General features: G+C 46.4%; 1 protein-coding gene across 2 annotated transcripts in view; it reads right to left on the reverse strand.

Annotated features, from left to right (window-relative positions):
• SFXN5 (sideroflexin 5) overlaps positions 1 to 20,369 on the reverse strand; it is a 270,380-nt gene that overhangs the window by 7,047 nt on the left and 242,964 nt on the right. The window contains exon 14 of one of the 2 annotated variants that reach the window (XM_019526158.1): positions 8,815 to 8,888. In XM_019526158.1, coding sequence (XP_019381703.1) covers positions 8,815 to 8,888 — 74 coding nt within the window. Of the gene's footprint in view, positions 1 to 8,570; positions 8,889 to 20,369 lie in introns of those variants that run through there. The other variant, XM_019526156.1, reaches the window with a different exon arrangement.

Consider the following 20,369-nt stretch of genomic DNA (forward strand, 5'->3'; position numbering starts at 1 on the left):
TGAGTTAGAGCATGCCCAAAAAGAGGAGGCAAGAAGGCTGGGGATTGTTCACTGTGTATGAACAGCAAGATCAGAGGAGGGGCCTGCACTGGTGTCTGGTACAGGGGGTCCGCGCCACAACAGATACTGAAGATGAAGCCAAATGGCAAGGGTGCCTCCTGCTGCAGCGAGCCCATTGCTCCACTCTGCTGCAGGGAGAGGTTGCCTCCTGTCCTGTATATTTACCCTCTTTACCAACTGACTTCAGAGTGGTAACTATTCGTGATGCATGAACTTGACACTGGAATAAGTCACTCGAAGAACAGCAGAGCAGCTGGTCTCGATGACGTGCATGGGGCAGATCAAACACGTTGGTCCTGCAACCAAGTTATGGGTATTATGCCTCTTTAACAATTATTCAGAATACCTATGTTATGGTGACAAGTCCATGTGATAGCTCTTTTAAAACCAGGGAAGGATGCTTTTGGCCCAGAGAACTATAGGCCAGTGTCACTTCTGTGGCATCTTTATCTGCTTTACAAATTCCCTATTCTCAATCAAAAAATTTTCCAACTAGTTGGTCCAATAAAAGATTTACCCAAAGAACCTTGTCTACCTATGTCTGTAGACCAACACAGCTACAACCAACACCACTATTCTCCATTGCCTTTCACTCACACTGAACAGCATCTAACACCAGAACAAACAAGATTTAAACCAGGCAAGTCCTGACCTAGCCAAATACTAAACATCACCCAACATATAGAAGATAGATTTGCGAAAGGGATGATAACAGGTGCTGTATTTGTAGACCTATCGGCAGCATATGACACAGTCAACCAACAAAACCCACTTGCCAAGTCTACAGTATGACTCACAGCTACCACCTAGTGCAGCTCATCCCATCTCTTTTGGAGAATAGACGTTTTTAAGTAGAAGTGTGCAAGCAACAGAGGCGTTGGAGATAACATGAAACGGCCTTCCATAGGGTAGCATGCTAGAACCGATCCTTGTTAACATATATACCAATGACCAACTCATACAGTAATATGAGGAGCTTGATGAATGCTGATGACCTATGCATCACGTCACAAGAGAAGGACTTTGCCACTGTCAAGAGCACTGACATGCGCACTGAGCAACCTCTCTGATGACAAAGTAAGAGCCAGCTTCGCGCCAACCCAACCAAGACACAGGCCACAGCTTTTCACCTACGCCACAGAGAAGCCAAGCAGAAATTAGACATCCCCTGGGCTGGAATATCACTGACTAATCACCCAAACGCTGTGTACTTGGGAGTTACATTGGACTGAACACTTCTGTTCAAAGCACATGCAGAGAAGATGAAAGGGAAAGTCAGTTCCTGCAACAACTTACTGTAAAAATTGGTCACCTCAAAGTGGGGCGTGAACCTAGCTCCGTTACAAACCACTGCTATTGCCTTGTGTTACTCCACTCCAAAGTATGCATGTCCAGTCTGGGAACAGCAGCTGTCATGAAACAACAGGATGTCTAAAGCCAACTCCAAAAGATAGCCTGGACCTACTGGCTGGCACAGCACTACCTGATATCAGAGGAAAGGTAGCGAGCCAAAGAGAAAGATCATGGCAGAAAGAAGACCCCAGATATCCACTCTGTGATCACAAATAAGTGACAACATGGCTTAAAACATGAATGAGTTTTGTGACCAGTGTTGTGCCACTGGACACAGCAGCCGACAGGGTGTGACTGAGGTTATGGGAGGAAAAACTAAATGCAACCAGGTGCTGCAAAATGGACCTGGAACCCCAGAAGGACTTGCTAAGAGGGGTAGATCTAGACTGGCCAACAAGGTGATGCCTGAATCACCTCTGCACGCAAATGCACAGAGCAAAAAGAAACATGATCAAATGAGAGTACTCTAAGGACACAAGTATACGCGAGTGCAGTGAAGTGCTGGCTATGGAGCACATGCTCGTTTGCTGACTCCTTGGTGAGACCCGTACGAAGAAGGACCTCGCTGCAGCAACGGAAAGAGCCACTGCTTGTGCACGATTCTGGAAAACATTTAGTTTATGACAAAGACATGAGAAGAAGAAGAAGGGCAGAGGATGTGTGCACGGGGCAGACCACAGCGTGCAGAATCTGCCTTGGGAGCTGGAAAGGCGTAGCTCCAGGTTCTGCCCTCAGAGGTCTTGGTGTCTTCCTAGTGACTGCTCCCACTCATCAGGATGTGACCAGGGCCTGATGTGAATCTCTGGGAGCAGCAATGGTGAAAAGAACAGGGCAAATCCATCTCCAGCATCCTCAGGCTGGCTGCATGGGTTTTTCCTTGAATGGCCCCAAATCTCCCCTCTCGTGCAGCTGTCCACCCTGCAGAGGACCCATGCTGATGGCTGGTGTCTTCCAGGCACTTCTGCAATGGATGTTAAGGAATATACTGGGCCTTTGCTGATGGAGGCTGACCTGAGTGCTCTGCTAAAGATGTCTCCACATCACGGACCAGATGTTGTGCCTCATTCAGCCCAGTCACCAGAGGCATTAGGCTTTTCCTAAATGGAGCTAGTCCTCATGACCAAGCTGGGAGGAGTACCCTTATTAGCCATAATGTCTAGCAGGGGGTATTACAGAGAACAGTTGGATATTAACTGCCTTACTCAACACCAACTCAGATCCCCATGCCTGCCTGTTGGTGAGGGCCACAAATGCAACAGCCAGGGACAAATAATACCTGGAGCAGCGCAGACAAGATGTGCTGAGTGGCTTCGGGTATTCTGGTGACGAAGAACCCCTGAGGGAGGGAGGGAAGCAGTGAACCTGGCTTTCCATCCCTGGGAAGTGGAAAATCTGTTGCATAACAGGTACGTTGGCAGGTGCTGTCTGTGTAGCTGGATGATTTCCGTCCGCTTAGTGGGATTTTCAGAAGCACCTGCTTCTATCACCTGCTCAGGAAGAGCCCAGTGCTGCTAACACTTCTGCTAGGAAGATGGGAGCATGAATCTAGAAGCATGGAGAGCAGCCACGGAAACTTTTACTGCCAAGGATTAAGAGGAACTCCTCCTCGCACTGCCCCCCTGCAACTCCGTGAGAAACTGCCCCTGTGATTCTCTATAGCCGCGCTGTCACTTAAATCCATCACTTGATGGTTTGGATCCTGGCATCAAGCACTCTTTGTTCCCCCAGCTAACTCAAGGGGAAGAAAAGAGGAGGGCTCCTGGTAGGACTGAGTTGAGTCACTTCTGCAGCTACTCCAGATCACCGGAGCACTAAGCCAAGAGGGTAACCTTGAGGTCTAATCACACACACAGTGGTTGCAGTCCTAGGAAGGCTCCTACTCGAGATGGCTTTCTGTTCCAAAATTCACATTCAGCTTTGGCTTCATAAATATTTCACCACTGAAGGTATTCAGATCCAGGGGTTTGGTTTGGTTTGGTCCAACCGAAGGAAAACTGAAAAATATGCAATGGTGCCCCTATTACAGTTGTTTCCTAGGTGTCACACCTAGGCATTTCTAAGCCGTCTGCCTGCTCTGCATTCTGCCGCAGAGTACATGCAGCACATTACAGAGGACATGCATATGCTGCCTTCCTCCAGGTCCTTTACTTTTCTTCTTTCTTTGTTTACTTTCCCTTCACAGACAATAATTGTCACTCAGATTGAACGAGGCAGGGTGCTCCTTGGAGGAAAAAGACACAGTAGGACTGTCATAATGACGGCAGGATCTCAGACAACTAAGCAAGGATGAAGAGAAGTAAATCCTCTCCGAGAGAGCATGGTGTGCGTTTCATGTCTCACATGCTGCAGCCTCTGCTGCCCAAAATGGAGCAGGCATATCAGTGGGGTTCAGGTCCATTTAAGCTGTAACTATTATAGTGGGAGATGGGCTCTAAATAACTGAGTGGACCTGGACCATTCCAGAAAACAGTAGTAATATTTCTGTGGCTATATATAACATAATGGGCAGGTGATACATCCAGAGAAGTTTGGATCAGGCTAATTGTTATCTCCTTCTTCTGAAATCAAACATATCCACTGTAGGTGAAATCCAGAGGTGCTGGGACCTGTAACTTCTAGCAGAAATCATAGGATTGAGTAGCAGATGCTCAGTTCCTCTCTGGTTTAAGTTCCTGAGTTCAGCACAACATAAGAAATGTCTGCGTTTTATTTTAATAAGGTTTAGGAAACAGAGATCATTGCTAGTACTTAATCCGTGTTAAAGGGTCACTGGGTGCATCTACACATGTAATTAATTTGAAGCAAGAAACTCCAGCGCATATCGCACTGGAATTTATTGCTCCCAGGCAGCCAGTCGAACCTGTGCCCAGAACTGCAGCACGTGAAGCTGGGCTGCTGCAGCCCTGGCCAGCAGGAGGTCTGGGGGGTCAGCCTGCTGCCCTGGGGCTGCCCAGACCTGGCTCAATGGCTGCAGAGGAACTGGCTGGGGCACAAGGGTGCTCCATTGTGGGGCTAGCTGGCAGGCAGCCCCCACACTGAAGCATCCTCATGCCCCAGCCAGCCCCATCAGTGTCTACACGTGTTGCTGTGCACTAGTACTTATTTACAAACACTATCCTACGGCGGTATTCATTTACTGCTGCCTAATAGGGCTGCACATGTAGACGCTGAGATGTTTACTGCAGAGCTAATTAGACAACTCCACGGTCAGCGTCTTGTGTAGACATGCCCGCTGTCTGTCTGATTACTCCTGTTAGCGCTGTAATTAGGGGAAAATAAGCTTGGCACATCTCACTGACAAGAGTTCAGCAGGTCCTGACTCACTGCAGTGATGTAACCTGTGGGAGAGAAGAAGGGGTTTGCCTTTCAGATCCTAGGCTGCATTTGCAGAAATCAGGGGTAGAGCACAGGCAAGTCATCTCTCCCATGGCCGTAAATCAGCATGGCCTCACTGCTCACTGACGTCGATGTGGACCCCACTTTCTTACATGCAAAGTGAGTACATTTGATAGGTATTCATAGATTTCATAGATTTCTAGGATTGGAAGGGACCTATTAGATCATCAAGTCCGACCCCCTGCTCTGATTTAGTGGAGGAAAATCAATCTGGGACATCCCTCTTGACCCTTCTGCTGTCACTCTTCTGACTTGGCACTGGATTTTGATCCCCTTTATGCCAGACAGGCAGTGTAATGCCTTTGACACCAACAGATCTATTCCTTACACTAGTGGGAAACCAGCACTGGCCCTCTGGTTGAAATTTAAGATGAAGGTCCAGTTCAATTTTCCTTTAAAACACTGCAATCCTCAGCAACGCCTCTATTAAGTACCTGTGAAGCACTGAACTGAAGCCTGCTGCCTTCCTCATGAAAAATACACAAAGTTTGACTTTTAACATATGCAACACTTGCTGGGTTTTCTTCTTTCCTCAGGTATCTCTCACCACAAAAAATGCAGCGAGCAAATCCTTGTATATTTTTCTACCGTGCATTGCAATTAACTGTGCATGTTGAGCATTACTCACGCCATCTGCAGCCCCGGCAGGTAGCTCGAGTTCACAGCTACTGGAATCTTTGATCAGTAATTATGATGTAAAAACAAATCATCCCCACCTCCCCCCAGCAGTATCGTTGCAAAGAGAGGTATTCGTTTCCATCCCCTCCCCAGTCTCAGATGACTCAGTTAACCCCTCCTACAAGCGATCTTGGCAGGATTTCAGCAGAATGGTTCAAACGGTGACAAAACCCTGTGGCACAGAAAATGATCAGTGCTGACAGAAAAACACAACCAGGACAGTTCTCACTGCTAACACGAGAAGCTGATTTTTTTCACGACTTTCATTTCAGTTCAGAACAATGAAGAAGGCAGGTTGCCCTCTCTACAGTAAGATGCAATTTGGCTTCACATTCCTTAGGACCATCAGAAAATTCAGATTAACTTGAGGCTCAGTTTAGCTGTTTTGTTTATTTGGCACATGGTTTTTCTCCACGACGTGCGCACGCACACATGCACTAGTGTCCGCCAGTTCTGGGAACCGGGTTTGTCTCGAGTCTGATCAATACAGCAGCGAAAAGTCCCATTTTCTGCTGTGCTAATGCGGTGATCTGCTTCTGTGCAAAACTCTGTTTGCATTGCTCACCAGCAACTTGGGTTTTTGTGTTCCCCTCTTTGCACATCCTGGGCCGGACTCTATTCCACCTGTTAGCTATGTAAAGTACTTAGGCACTTAACCCCGACTCTTCCATCCTGCTTGAGTACAGTTAATACAAAAGCTGGGTGCGCCCTCCTCCTCCTCCGCACTGCTTTTTTGTGAATGAGTCTTAAGTGCCAGATGACGGCGTGTTCCAAAAGTAGATACATGACTGGTTGTTCAGGACTTGAACGAGGTGGAAAACAATCACACTTCGGCACCCGATCAGTTAACAGAAACTGGCCCTCTCTCTGCCTTATTCAGCTAGAGAGGCAAGCCTGGCTGTATTCTCTTTCATTGCTGCTGTGATCCAGTTACACACTGGTTGGGATCAATGGGCTTGATTCTGGACTGCACCATCCCTTGTGTCATCTTAAATGCCGGACCAGTGTGGGTGTTGACTGCAAACAAGCCAAACTGGTCGGAACTGGGCACTTGCCTTAGGTCTGACTCTAAGCCTGAAGAAGTCAACAGAAAGTCTCTGACTGACCTGCATGGGCGCTGGTGTGAATGATGACACAAAGTGCGAGAGTGCAGAAATTGGGCTAAATCAGAGTGGCTAAATCAGCAGAGATCCACTGATCTCAAGAGCACTACACCACCGTGCCCCAGCTGAAGACCAAGCCCAGCATGTCTTGTGTATAATTCAGTGGGATGCGTCTGCATGCACTCACACGAGGTGCACACCACAGTCACATGGCTGGGCTCTAACTGCTTCTCTCCCAGGTTTATCAGTAAAGTCACAATGGCATATACAACAGTGTAAGTGGAGAAACAGGCCCGATGTGTCCATTTGAAACCTGTGCCCTGGAGGAATGTGCTTCATCACATCGGCTCCACCAACCATTCTTAGCACCACTCTATGTCTATCCTTGCTATTCATTGTAAACCTCTGCTTTGGCAGAACACAACTCTTCCAGTCTGTCTTTTCCCTAAACGCCTTAGACCTGGTTGCTACTCAGCAGACGTGGGCTACCTCACTTGGTGTGAGGTGTACATTCATATCATCTAGTGCATTAGAAGAAACTGAGGCCATCTCATTCTGTTGTTACTCGGGTGTACATCCAGGATGATTTCATCAGTTGGAGTGAAATGATTCTGGATTTACACTAGCACAACAGAGAGCATGATCTGGCGTACTCACCACCCTAGGGATGGACAAAATGCTGTGAGACAGAGTCTCCTCCCACTTTGAGTGGCTTTTATTTTGTGTAACTCCACTGATTCCAGTGTGGTTACCCCTGATTTTACCCCCAGCACGGGAGCAGAATCAGCCCCTGGAGTTTGACCCATGACTGAGTAACTCCCATTGCACACTGGTGTGACTCCAGAGAGGAGTTAGACAAACAATAAAATGGAAGTAACACACTGATGATTTAGGTCTCTTACTTTCACATATTGCCATTTATATACATTCTACATCAGTGGCAATTGGATTTCCCTTGCACAACCCACCACCACCCCCGAAGAACCCCAAATCCCAAACAGATTAGTATAATACATGCACTTGGATTGTGCCCCTCGCCATCGCATCTGGCTTCTGATCAAGATCTTTTTTATTTTCATCTTCTGCAGTGATAAAATGCAAAAGCAAGACAAATTCTAATCGACGTAACCCCAATCAGAAATCTGCATCCTTTGGCTGCAGTTATTCTGGTGTAAAAGGGATTAGGATGGGGTCGACTTTATGACTCAGACCCTCAGACAATGTAAATCAGCAGAATTCCAATAAAACCAATGGGGCTCTGACCGTTTATGCCAGATCGGGCCTTTCATTACGAGGCTGTATTCTGCTCTCAGTTCTTCTAACAGCATGACTTCACCGCAGCCAACAGAAAGTTACTTCCGGTGTTTGTCAATGTAAATGAGAACAGAAGTTGGTTAATTATAGATCTGTGCAAAGTTAAAGAATGGATCTGTTTTCTTTACACTAGAGGATTTCTTTCCTGCCCTGTGTTTTGCAACTGGGCAATTGTCCATTATCTTTCTATCTTGGGCAAGACTATACCAATGCCTTAGGCTCACACAGAATTTCTTGCAAGTCTGTGAAATGGCAAAAAAACCACTCTAGTTGTTTGCAGGGAAGGGAGGGAGGGGACACAGGCTCTGACCTTCATTGCACTATTTGATTAAAATCCAAGTGTTACAATCTAAACGTGGAGAACTGTTTTTCCCCCGTTCTTTATGATTCTTGGTGCAAGACTGACATTTAATCAATACTGTACCCTCATCAGACACCCTATCTAGCACTAATTCATGCACCGATCGATTTCTGTGGAATTATATCTGTGCAGCATCCAACAGTGTGGAGATTTAATTCTTATTAAAACCAAAACTGCCTTGTGTAGTCTACCTTCACACAGAGTTAGGCATAACCGCATACATGTATCATTAAACTTCCTTCCACGCAGCGCTGTAAATTCAGAACATTATTTGTCAGCTAGTTCTCTAATGTGTTTGAATGTCATTTTTTTTTGTTCCTGCTGCTAATTTAAAACTTTTAATATTAATCTTTTCGACCGATGCGAGGTGTCAGTTCTCTGAAAGTGTTAATGTACTCCCCGTTCTCGAGGGTGGTAATATGTTACTATCTCTGAGTTCTATTGTTTGCTGTTTGTTTTTTTTCTTTTTTCCCCTCCCCAGTAGTAATTGCGAGTTTTTCCCTTCCCCTCCCCAAATCTTCCATGCAGAGAGGATCCACTTCCACTTACAGTCCTTTATTGTAGACAACAGTCTTACTGGTAGTGGCCATTGCGATTTCTGGCTCGAGTCGTGATGTCTCAATCTGCCAAAAAAAAGAGAAGACCTAGTTAGAACTGCTGGGAGGTTGATATATGAAGAGGTAAAGTGATAAAATACATATACAGAAGTCGTACGTGGCTAAGAACATACATTTCATTGACTTTATTCTGATCTCAATGACACTGGCATCCATCTGGGGTAACTATAGGGAAGTATATGAGCTTAACTTTGATCTCATCTCTGACTGTTAATCAGGTGTAACCCATACAGAGGTCAGTGTAAAATGGCCTGTGATCAGGATCAGGCCCAACAGACCTACTTGGCTCTGCAATAATGAACGCTACTAATGGTACGCTGCACCCAGCAATGCCTATCCCCCGATCACAGAGGGCTTTGCTCTGATTAAGCCTTGATCAATGCCACCTCCCTACCTAGTCCTCGACCCTACAACTAGAGTTGCCGAGACCCAGTGAGGTCTTTGGGGCTTCTTCCAGCAGCAAGAGGTTCCCTGTGCAGGTCTAATGCCAGGATCAGGGTCCTAAATTCTCAGGGTAGCACCATGGGTGAAATCCTGGCCGTAGTGGCAAAGGGTTGATGGTTTCAGTGAGACCACAATTTTACCCCAAGTTGTTCTTCTCTTTGTAAAGCACCATGCACATCTATGGCAGTACCAAGTCAAGTCACGTGCTCTAACAGATGAAATAATATGTCTTAAAAAGTCTTTGCAAAATGCATCCGTGGATCCTCTCTGTTGTGCTTTGCAGAGGCAGCAGTGTTCTGTCTTCTCTCCTTTATGCTGCTCCAGACAGACTTAGATGAAAGCTTTTCTGGGATCTAAAAATAGTATGAACCACTGCATCAGGAGGAAAAGATTGGGGCATTGTTGTTGTGCAATCTAGGCCAGGATCCCACCCAGAACACAGGACAGGCCACCTCCCACTATCATATTTTTAAAAATCCTATACATTTAATGAGTGCTGTAGCTGACACAATGCTAAGAACCCACGTTAAAATCTAAATGCTTTTGAAAATGTTTAACCTAGTTAGACAAATTAGCAAAAATTTGTGCAAAACAATTTAGGTATTTAAAATATTCAATGTTTTTAAAAACTGGAAAAACTGTTCTTAGCTTTCAGCTGCAAAAACCCAACAAAATATAACATCAAAGCAATCTTAACATGAGGTGCAACATAACCCTTCAGCAAAGCTGTTAAACAGCTACTGAGGCATCATGGGAAATAGCACTTCATTTATTCAAATGCACATATGTCAGGTTTTTGCACCATATGTCATTCCAAGCTATTTACAGTAATAATTAAATCTTAATCAACGTTTAACCTCTGTAAAATGTTTGAAGGGATCTAATCACCCTTCAGACTGCACTAATGAAGGAGAAATATATAAACATAAAAAGAAAATGATGCATAGATAGCGCACCAGAAAGAACAGTAATTGCAAAATTGTATTTCTTTTAAATATAATCAGCAAATTATGTAAAGTAAGCCAATGAGTATTTTAAGTGAAGACATCTTGGGTGTCAGAGGTGTGATCAGCTAATTTTGTACTGCTATCCATAACAGATGTAGCATATTTTCTTTTTAGTGCCATTATTAGCAACTTCACCATTTCTTCTCTTACTGAAACACAGAGAGGAGCATTATCATAGGAGGAAGCTGCCCACAAAGGTAAAGGGAAGGCGACTCTAACAGCACTGGAGGACAGTCGCCATTTTGAGACGACGATTAACTCTCATCTGCCCGGCTCCATTAAAGCTTCTCTTTCTGTTGTCTTCCTTCCAGGTGTGGAAAGGAAACAGCTTGCACGTGCACGTCACCTGGTTTCAGTGGTCGCTATTAAACACGCCCTGCTGGGACGTGCCTGAGAATGAGCTCACTAAAGACCCAGGTAAACGAGAAGCAAATATTTCTGTGGTCACCTTGAACTAACCTCTGTGGCCTCATCCTCTGCCCTGGTAGCACAGGTACGCAGGGAGATCAGCACTGCAGAGGAGTGGAAATGCACCCTGCCTCAGAGGCAGCTGCACTGATGGAGAGGAAAGCCGTAGGCACCACTTTTATTGCGCAGTGACGATGCAGGGGAGCGCGGTTTGGTACAACGTGCTGCAGCCGATTCAGGCTGGCACGGGTGAAAATGGAGTGACTATACTGGCCTCTACAGACCTGAAGGCCTGAGACCTCCACAGGGCAAGGATAAAGTGGCAGCAGCCTGAAGGATGCAGCAGCAGGCTGGGGAGAGCCTGCATTTCAGCTTGGGGGGTGAGTCCATATCCCTGCTGGGTGCTTTGCACAACACCCTCCATAATGGACCATCAGTGCCTTGGGACGGCACTGCCCAGTGTAGACATCCTCAAAGACCCTAGGCCTCCTTGGCTGTGCAGACAGTCATTTCTGGCACCTCTAAGCAGTATAGCACATCACCCTGCCCGCTTTCCCTTGCACAGCTGAAGCACTCCTGCATTGCAGGATACTGCACCGAGAGGGATGTGGACATGGGGGTGGGACAGGGAGGACTTCAGAAGGGGATTAAAGATTGTAGCTAAGTCAAAGTGGCTGGTGCTGGAGTTAAGCAGAGAGTGGAGAAGTAGAGGTGTCTGACCAGCAGAGCAGAAGGATGAGAAAATGAATCCACAAAACAGGAAAGCCTGGTTGTTCACTGGTCTCTCCCAAGATGACCAAATCATGGAAAAGGAGCCTGGCGGGGCCCTCAGGAGGTCACATCTAGTCCAGCCTCCCACTGAAGGCAGGATCACCTTTGTCCAAACCACCTCAGCTGTTTGTCTTAAAAATCGCTCTTAAAAACTTCCAAGGATGGAGATTGCACAGCCTCTCTAGCTTTACTAGTGCTGACCACCTTCATAGTCAGGAAGATCTTAATATTCAATGTAAGACTTGTAATATAAAACCATTACTTTTGTCCCATCCCCTGGAGCCCCAGAAAACAGTCTATCACCTCCTCTTTATAACCATCCTTCATGTTTATGAAGACTGTTATCAAGTCCCTTCTCAGTTTTCAGTTCTCCGGAAAACACAATCCTAGTTCTTCAGCTTCTTGTGAGTCATGTTTCCCAGGCCTCTAATAATTTTTGTTGCTCTCTGCTGGACTCTTCCCAGCGTGTCCATGCCTTTCTTTAAATGCGGTGCCAAAAACTGGACACAGTACTCCAGGTGAGGCCTCGCCAATGTTGCTGCTCATGCAGGTGATAAAGGGAGTGCCAAATAGCTGGGGTGGTGTTGTGTATATTTTATTCTAGTTCATTGCTAGGCCCACTCATAACCCCATGAAGCCCAGGAAATCTTAAATAAATGCCTGGAGATCTCAGGAGTCAATTCTTTCTCGACTGGCAGGGGATGGTCATCCCAAGGCTTCACCTTGTAGGCAAAAATGCACTCCTGGTTGACTTCAGAAAGGCGTAAGGAGGGACTCTATAAACACTGTCCCCTGGTCTCAGGCACCTAGACATTCCCAGAAGTACAGATCTAATACTGAGGCAGGTAAATGAATAATACACTTCACTAAGACACCAGAGATGTATTTACCAGAAAGATGTCAGGGGGAGAGGTCGTTCCCTTTGGTAGAAAATCAGACATTAAAAACTAAGGTGAAACAGAATTAAGGCAGTGGAGCTACAAGTCAGTAACAAATGTAATAGCACCCTCATTCCCTTTCCTGTAGTTTAGGTTCTGATGCACAGGACACTCTTGTCCCTGCTTTCTTGGTGAATGTGTTGTTTGACACCATTTGGTGCTTGCTGCTGTATCGACTGCCAGTCCTGGCTCCTGTTCCCCTGGACTTCAGGTCATGGCACAGCTCTGAGACTCATGGTCCAGGGACGATAGAAAGGGGCAGTCCATCCACACTCCTCCTGCTGCGATGCAGAGTATTTGGCAACCCCAAATACGTGTGTCCTGCCTCCAAGGTGTGGGGGGTGAAGTGAGATACCTTTAGATACTTCTGGTCCTTCATGATGGAGAAACTCCAAAGGGCTCTGATGGACACCAGTGCATCCACCTCTGAAGCCCCACAAAGATCAACCCTCTTCTTTATATGGCCAGACACTTACATGAAGCCACTGGCAATGTGGGTGGGCAACACATGCTGAAATGTCATTGATACAGAGAAAACACCCAGTCCTACAGCTCCTTCCCATTGAAAGCAACCAGCACGTTCTTGCAGCTCCCTTGGAGCTAGTCAAGATTAGTTTATGAATGAAGAGCAGCTGGCTATGCGGGGGATGAGGTAACACTGAGGTGGGACCCTTGGGAGAAGTGAAATGCTCCACGAGAACTGGATTTCTCTACATCCAGGACATCGGTGTGCCTATTGAATCCATCCATGGATGTGAGGTCTTTTTGGAGCCACAAATAACACCCAGCCATGGTGGGAGAATAGCACTGACCTCCCCCTGTGTGTAGACAGAAAGCAGCAGTCCCACCACCCAGGCACAGGCCTGGCCACAGCGACTCATGCATGACCTCTGGGCTTGGCTCCTGCAGCTCATTTTATACAGGAATGAAGCCCCGTGTGCTGAAAATGCTTCAACTGGAGCAACTGAAGCAGCCCATCTGCTCAGTAAGTTAGAGAGGCAATAACACCCCCTGCCCCCCTGCTGTACCCTTCAGACTGGCTCCCCATTGAATCCTGAGCCATGAACTGGACGTGGAGACTTGAGGGCTGCTTTGCCAACCCATGAGGGCAGCTCAGAGGGAACTCTCCAAGTGGATATCCTCTTGGAGAAGCTCCTACATTGCCACAGTAAGGATGGTGGGGTCTGCCCCTCCAGGACCCAGTCCTAAATGCCAGTGGGTCTGCATAAGAGTGGGATCACTGGGTCAGAGGTCTTCCAACTGCAAACTTCTACAGCTGCTCTGGACCCTGGCAATGACCACAGCTTCCCTCTGTTACTAGGCCTTTCCTTGATCACAGCCATCCCAAGAATCCCCTTTGTGGGCAAGGATATGCCTGCTGCAAAGGGACACATAATCCAGTCCTAGCAAGTGGTTAGAGGCAAGTCTTCCAGGTCCCACCCAAGTCTCGGTGCCTCCTCGACAGAAGGCCCTGTTTGAGTCCCGGGTGTCATGCTGTTTTCTACCTTCTTCCACATGGGAGGCCAGATCTTTGGGCAGGGGAATGTCCTTTGTCCCCCGTGCGAAATGCTGGATGACAGCTGCTCGGGTGCCTAGGGACTTCAACTCGGACAGTGACAACGAGATGGGTCGGGGTGGAATAAAAGCTTGAGACTCCGTGCAAAGAGACAGCAGCTTCCCCGTGTAGAGAGAGCTGAAACAAGACTGACCAAGGACTGTGTGGTCAGGAATGGAACATGGCCCAAGACGGCAGAATGACAAGCACCCTTCTTCCCGTGGTGACTTGAAATGCAAACACCACGGTGGGGGCAAAAGAGGGAGAAGGGGCAAAACCTAACCTTGCTCCTGCTGAAGCTTTCCCACCCCCACTCCCCCCAGGGGAGCTGGATCTGCTCTGAGAAACAGCACATCCAAGAGGAGAAAGGGCATCTCCAAACACATCTGGGAATGGGCAGTACAATTCTTGCTCATGTTACACACATTGCTTCTCGTAGGTACAGCGGTTTGATGCAAGTCCACAGGGCCACATACTCTCTGCAACAACCAGGTGCATTTAAAAAATGCCCGGCGTCTCTATTCAAGCATCTGTTGATCACTCAGCCTAACCTAGGTAATGAAGCCAGTGTGACAGACCTGCTTCCCAGGTCGTGCTCCTGACCCAGTGAAACCTATCCCTCGAGGGGAACAAAGACACTTGAAAGGGAATGCCTCTCGCCGGTGCCCATTGCAAGCCAGTCCTATCCCCCCCATCTCTCCCCTGCCGTGGAAGCCTCTCTCCACTAATCAGTACAGACAAGGCTAATTGGGGTGATAAAGAACTGGCTCCGAGTGCTGGCGTGGGCTGGAGGAACAAATGGTGCGGTGGTCACAGCTGGCACTGTGGAGACAGGGAAAGAGAGAGTGCGAGGCAGGCTCCCAGCGCTGAAAGTTTCATCAGCCCATGTTGCGTGCGGGGCTGCGAGGTGGGGGGTTGTGTGTGTTTTGCATTTGCTGCTGACACGGGTGTAACGTACAGGCGCGGCCGGTGAAGCAGAAGCAGGCAGAAAGCAGATGCTTTTTGTTTGGGGTTGATACTCATTTCTATCCCGGCTCGGGAAAAGGTGTAGAAAGGAATGTGCTCCTAAGGGGGTAGGGAGGGAGACAGGTCTAGGCTTTCTGCCAGGGAGCCTGTAATGATATGGAAGGCAGCTAGGGGAGACAGGAGCAGATGGATTTGGCGAACAGCTAATCACTCAGCCAACAAAAAAGAAAAAAAAAGGAGGAAAAAAAAAAAGCAGCCAATTTTGGAAGGGGGAGGGTCACCACATACTGATGATGCCTCATGAGGAGGTGGGGAAGGGAGTAAGGAGTTTGGTCATCTCCTCTTATGAGGATTAGCCAGGATGGGGTAGAGGGAGACGACGATGATCTAACAAACCTAAGCTCTGGGCTTGCTGCAGAAATGTGTGGGTGAAAAGACGGGGCCTGGGTCCTCCAGGAGGTCAGGTGAGAAGATTGCAATGGTCCCTTCTGGATGCACGCTCACCGGGGAGGAGGACAGTGCACCCGCAAAACTGCACTTTGAGTAAACCAGGCTGGAGTCGAGTCTAGTCGGAGCCTATGAGGATCCCTAGTGCTCTATTTATTACAGTAGTGCCAGTAGGTACAAAACAGGACTGGGCATTCATAGTGCCAGGTGCTGCACAAAGAGCTCACTATCTAATATAAGCATCTCTCCAAACTATACAGTGGGTCCAGAATAAGATATCACGAAAAAACCCTTGCTTCTCGCACAGTTCCTGGATGATCATAGCTACAACTCTCCAACCATACCCATGTAAGCAAGGGTGGCACCGTGGGCATACTGGACACGCATAGAGTCTATCTTGCCATACTGATGGCAAAGAAATCTAGTAGGCTATCTCTGGTAAGATGATCTATTTACATTGGGACTTTTCTCAAGTTCTCCCTGTTCATATCTGATCTTTTTCTTCTAATTGACAATAAATGAAAGCACGTGGCGAATAGGGACAAAACTGACACTTCGAATCAAAGAGCATTTCCAGCTGAGGGCCCTGATGACACTAAATGTTGCTCCTCTTGTTAGGAATCACCAGGGGGAAGGAAATAGGGACTGACTCAAGCAAAAGCCCTTGAAGAGGCTGCCCTGACATGAGACTACTGTTCTCATTGCGGCAAATTTGCAAGCCTATGGATGTCAAGCTGGATCTGATAGTGTGTAGAGGGCCTGAGTCTGCCCTGGGACAAAGCTCTCAAGGATGTTTGAGGAGGTTTTGCTTGGATGGGGAGGGCAGGATGAAGATGACATTTTTATTCCCTTCTGTTCCTCATCACAGTATCACAGAATCACAGACAACGAGGGCTGGAAGGGAGCTCAGGAGGTCGCATCTAATCCAACCTGCTGCTCCAAGCAGGACCAGCCCCAACTACATCATCCCAGACAAGGCTTTGTCTACCTGGGTCTTCAAAACCTCCAAGGATGGAGACTGCACCACCTCTCTGGGTAGCTTGTTCCAGTGTTTCACCACCCTTATCCTGAGAAAGTTTTTCCTAATACCCAACCTCAACTTGCCTTGCTGCAACTTGAGCCCATTGCTCCTTGTCCTGTCATCTGCCCCCACTGAGAACAGCCCAGCTCCAGCCTCTTTGCAGCCCCCCTGCAGGGAGGTGAAGGCTGCTATTCAACCCCCCTCAGTCTTCTCTTCTCCAGACTAAATCAGCCCAGTTCCCTTCTCATCTCCCTGTGTGCTTAGCACAGTGGGGCTCTGCCCTAGTCAAGGCGTCCAGGTGCTACCCAAAATATCAAGAAAATCACAATAAACATGAAGAACAAAGGCAGCCATTGGTCTGAAGATCCCCCAAAATCACTGCTTCGAACCTCACACACAGTTACAAGCCACAGAAACCCAGAACCCCCAAAACACCCTGTAGCAATGGCATAGGAGCACAGGAAAGTAGGGCTAGAGAGAACCTCCCACAGTCATCTAGTCCAGCTCTGGTCATCCCTGACTAACCCATCCCACCCAAATGTCTGTCTAACCTGCTCCTGAAAACTTCCAAGGATGGAAATTGCACAGCTTCCCTAGGTGCCTGTTTCAATGCTTGACCGTTCTCACGTCCAAACGTGTCTCCTAATCTCCAATCCAAATCTCCCCTGCTGCACCTTGCGGCCATTGCTCCTAGTCCTATCCCCTACAGCCACAGAGAAAAGCCCATCTCCATCCTCTCTGTCATCACCCTTCAACAGGCAACAGCAGGGGAAGCAAGGATACTCTGCCACTTCATTGAGGTGCTCAGAGGAGGCTAGGAGCCCTACACTGCAGAGGAAGGCAAAGCCCCCCATCTGACTCATGGAAAAAAATCCAGCTAGCTCCAGACATGGCAATGGGCCTGACTGTGAGCAGAAGAGCAAGACCCTCTTGTTTTAGGTCCCTCTGCATTTTCTAAGTACCTGCTGGAGCACAAGTGCACCACAGTCAAAAGGCTCCAGTCTTAGCTGTGGCCAGGGTCCCAATGGGTCAGTGGAAGGGGGAGAAAATAAAGCCTTTGGAGGGTAGAAGGGGAATAAAAAAATCCTTCATAACCCCTACAGGTGACCAATGCTAAGACTGATAGACACCTCCCATGCTGGGTTACCTCTATGCCCCGACATGGGGATTGCAAATACTCAATTCTACACATCGTACATGCCGACTGTCGACCCAAGAGCTCCCTGCCCTCCTTTTCTGGACTAATCTAGTTCAATTTTAAAGCAATTCAAGTTCTTTGCCCCCGGTACTTAGCTCAAACCCCATCCCAACACTTCACTCCTCTGATAATTAAAAAAGTATCTTCTACTTTCCAATCTAAATATATCCATGGCCAGCTTGTACCCATTTGATCTTGCACTGGTGCTGTTTTTCAGCCTATGAAAAAAAGTCTTCTCCTTCCCAAACGTTCACTCAGCAAATGTGTTTGTAAAAAGAGACTATTGTGACCATCCACATAGTGCTGGCCGGAGAATCTCGCCCGCAGACTGCTCCATTAAGCCCAGCAATCTATGGCTAAATTACAGCAGTATTTTAAAAAGATGTTCAGCCTCCAGGAAAAGACTCTGAGTGAGGATGAATTTCTCTTTGACCCAGAGCTCGACTCTCCATCGCTGTTAAGAATTTGTATCACACGGAATCATAGAAATGAAGGGCTGGAAGGGGCCTTGAAAGATCAAGTCCAACCCCCCTTGCTCTGGGCAGGAATACTGCTGAGATCAAATGATCCCAGCAAGGGGTCTGTCCGGTCTCTTGACGACTTCCAAGGTTGGAGACTGCACCACCTCCGTGGGAAGTCTAGTCCAGATTCTGGTCCCCCTTACCGTAAAGAAGTTCTTCCTTGCATCCAACCTGAAACCATCTTCTAACAGTTTATGGCCTTTGCTCCTTGTCCTCCTTTGGGGCGCCCCAATGAAGTTTTTCCTCCCTGTTCCTAATAGTCACCCCGACATACTTATAGATGGCCACCAAGTCCTCAGTCTTCTCCTTCCCAGGCTGAACAGTCCCAGGTCCCTTAGTCTTTCCCCATAAGGTCTGCCCTGCATTTCAGTCTGAATTATTTTTAACTTCAAACTTCCATCCATTGGATCTTATGTCTTTATTTGCTGCAATTACAAAGCCCTCAACTACTGGAAAATTCACCATGAAGATAGTTACAGACTGTTAAAAAACCACCTCTTAATTTCCTCTTTGACAAACTAAACAGATTAAGTGTCCTAAGTCTTGTACAACAAGGCAAGTTCTCCAGACCTCCAATCATTCATGACGATATCTTTTATTAGACCAACTAAATAGTTGTAAAAAAAATGTTCTTTGCAAGCTTTGGGGCACAAAGCTTGCAAAGAACAATTTTTCCAACTATTGAGCTGGTCTAATAAAAGAGATCACATTTACCCAAAGAACCTTGTCTGTCCTTAGACCAACCTACACTCCCGAATCATTCATGATAGCTTTTTTTCTGAACCCTGGAGATGATAATCCTGAAACAATTTCAGCGCTGCTATATTCAGTGCTATTGACTAGAGCTGGACAAAAACCTAATTTTTCATCAAAAACTGAAAACTGGAAAATTGTAAAAAAAAAAAGGGGGGAAAAAACCTGTGGAAAAATTTGTTTCAAGTCAATTCTTTGTCTCTCAAAATAATAATAAAAACATTTTATCTTGACTTTACTGTTTTATTGACCCAAAATGAAACATTTCATTTTGTTTTCAGGACTTTCCTTAGGCGGTTTTAAGCTTCCTTTAAAAAAAAAATTGACATTTTTCAGATAAAAAAAATATCACTGCAAAACTAACAAGCTGACAAAAAAATAAAAATAAAAACATTCCGTTTTAGAAATGTTCAACTTTTACAAAATAATTTTTCCAGTTTTGTGCCTGGCTTCGATTACTTGCCAAACATGACCTGACTTCACTCATAGTTTCAGCTGATCTGAAACTATGACTTTGGTTAAAAAAAAATAACCACAGTTTCAGGTCAACTGTGATTTTGGTTTAAAAAAAAAAAAAAATCACCTGCCTCTAGGAGCCACATCTCCATTCTTCTACTCAATATTCCCCTTTTTGGACATCCAGACATTTTTTCTGACCTTACCTGACCTCAGGAGCTCATGTTCATCAGGTTATGTACAATCCCCCCGAAGTCCTCTTCAAAGATACTGTTTTCTGCATTGTTTAATGGTATTATCCTGCCCTGGCAGTGGGGCTATACAAACGTCACCTCTCCCCAGACAGTCAGCTCTGCTGATAAAATAAGCTTTTCCTACCTTGTACTGACGCAATCCTCACAAACACAATTTGCAAAATAAACTCAAAGATTTACAAAAGTAATCTGGTGTTGCAAACATTTAGCTCTGCTCTGCTCTTTCTGAGTTCTGTGCAACCGAAGAATGACTATGATTTTTGTGCAGTCACAAGCTAGGTAGGGGTGCCTTGAAGCTATCAAGAGGTATCTTGAATCCTAAAAGGTTGAGACCCCCTGCCTTAGAGACTACCTCGTTCAGAGAGCAAGTGTTAAATGCATCTGATTCAAATTGTTAACTAAACTCCAGTGGGCAGTGCCACATTTCGCCTGCAATGACATTCATGCAAGGCCAAAGAGCAAAATATGAAGAAGATATTGGGATTGCAGGAATGTAGGATTCGCAGCTGGGAAACATTTTCTGGCCAAACTTTTTCAGTGAAAGATGTGGCAGTGGCAATATTTCAGAAATCTGTTTTTAACGTTGCTGATTTTTTGGGTGCTAAAAATCTGAAAAAAGTCAAAACATTTCTTTTTTTGACATTTCCAAACTGAAACATTCCGGTTTTTATTTTAAATGACTTTTCATTGACAAATATTTTTCAATTGTATTAAAAAGTTTAAAAAACCTGCTTAAAAATCAAAACAA

The sequence above is a fragment of the Gavialis gangeticus genome, unplaced genomic scaffold (genome assembly GCF_001723915.1).
Source record: "Gavialis gangeticus isolate Ggan-Ray unplaced genomic scaffold, GavGan_comp1, whole genome shotgun sequence".
In the NCBI taxonomy this organism is placed as follows: domain Eukaryota; kingdom Metazoa; phylum Chordata; order Crocodylia; family Gavialidae; genus Gavialis; species Gavialis gangeticus.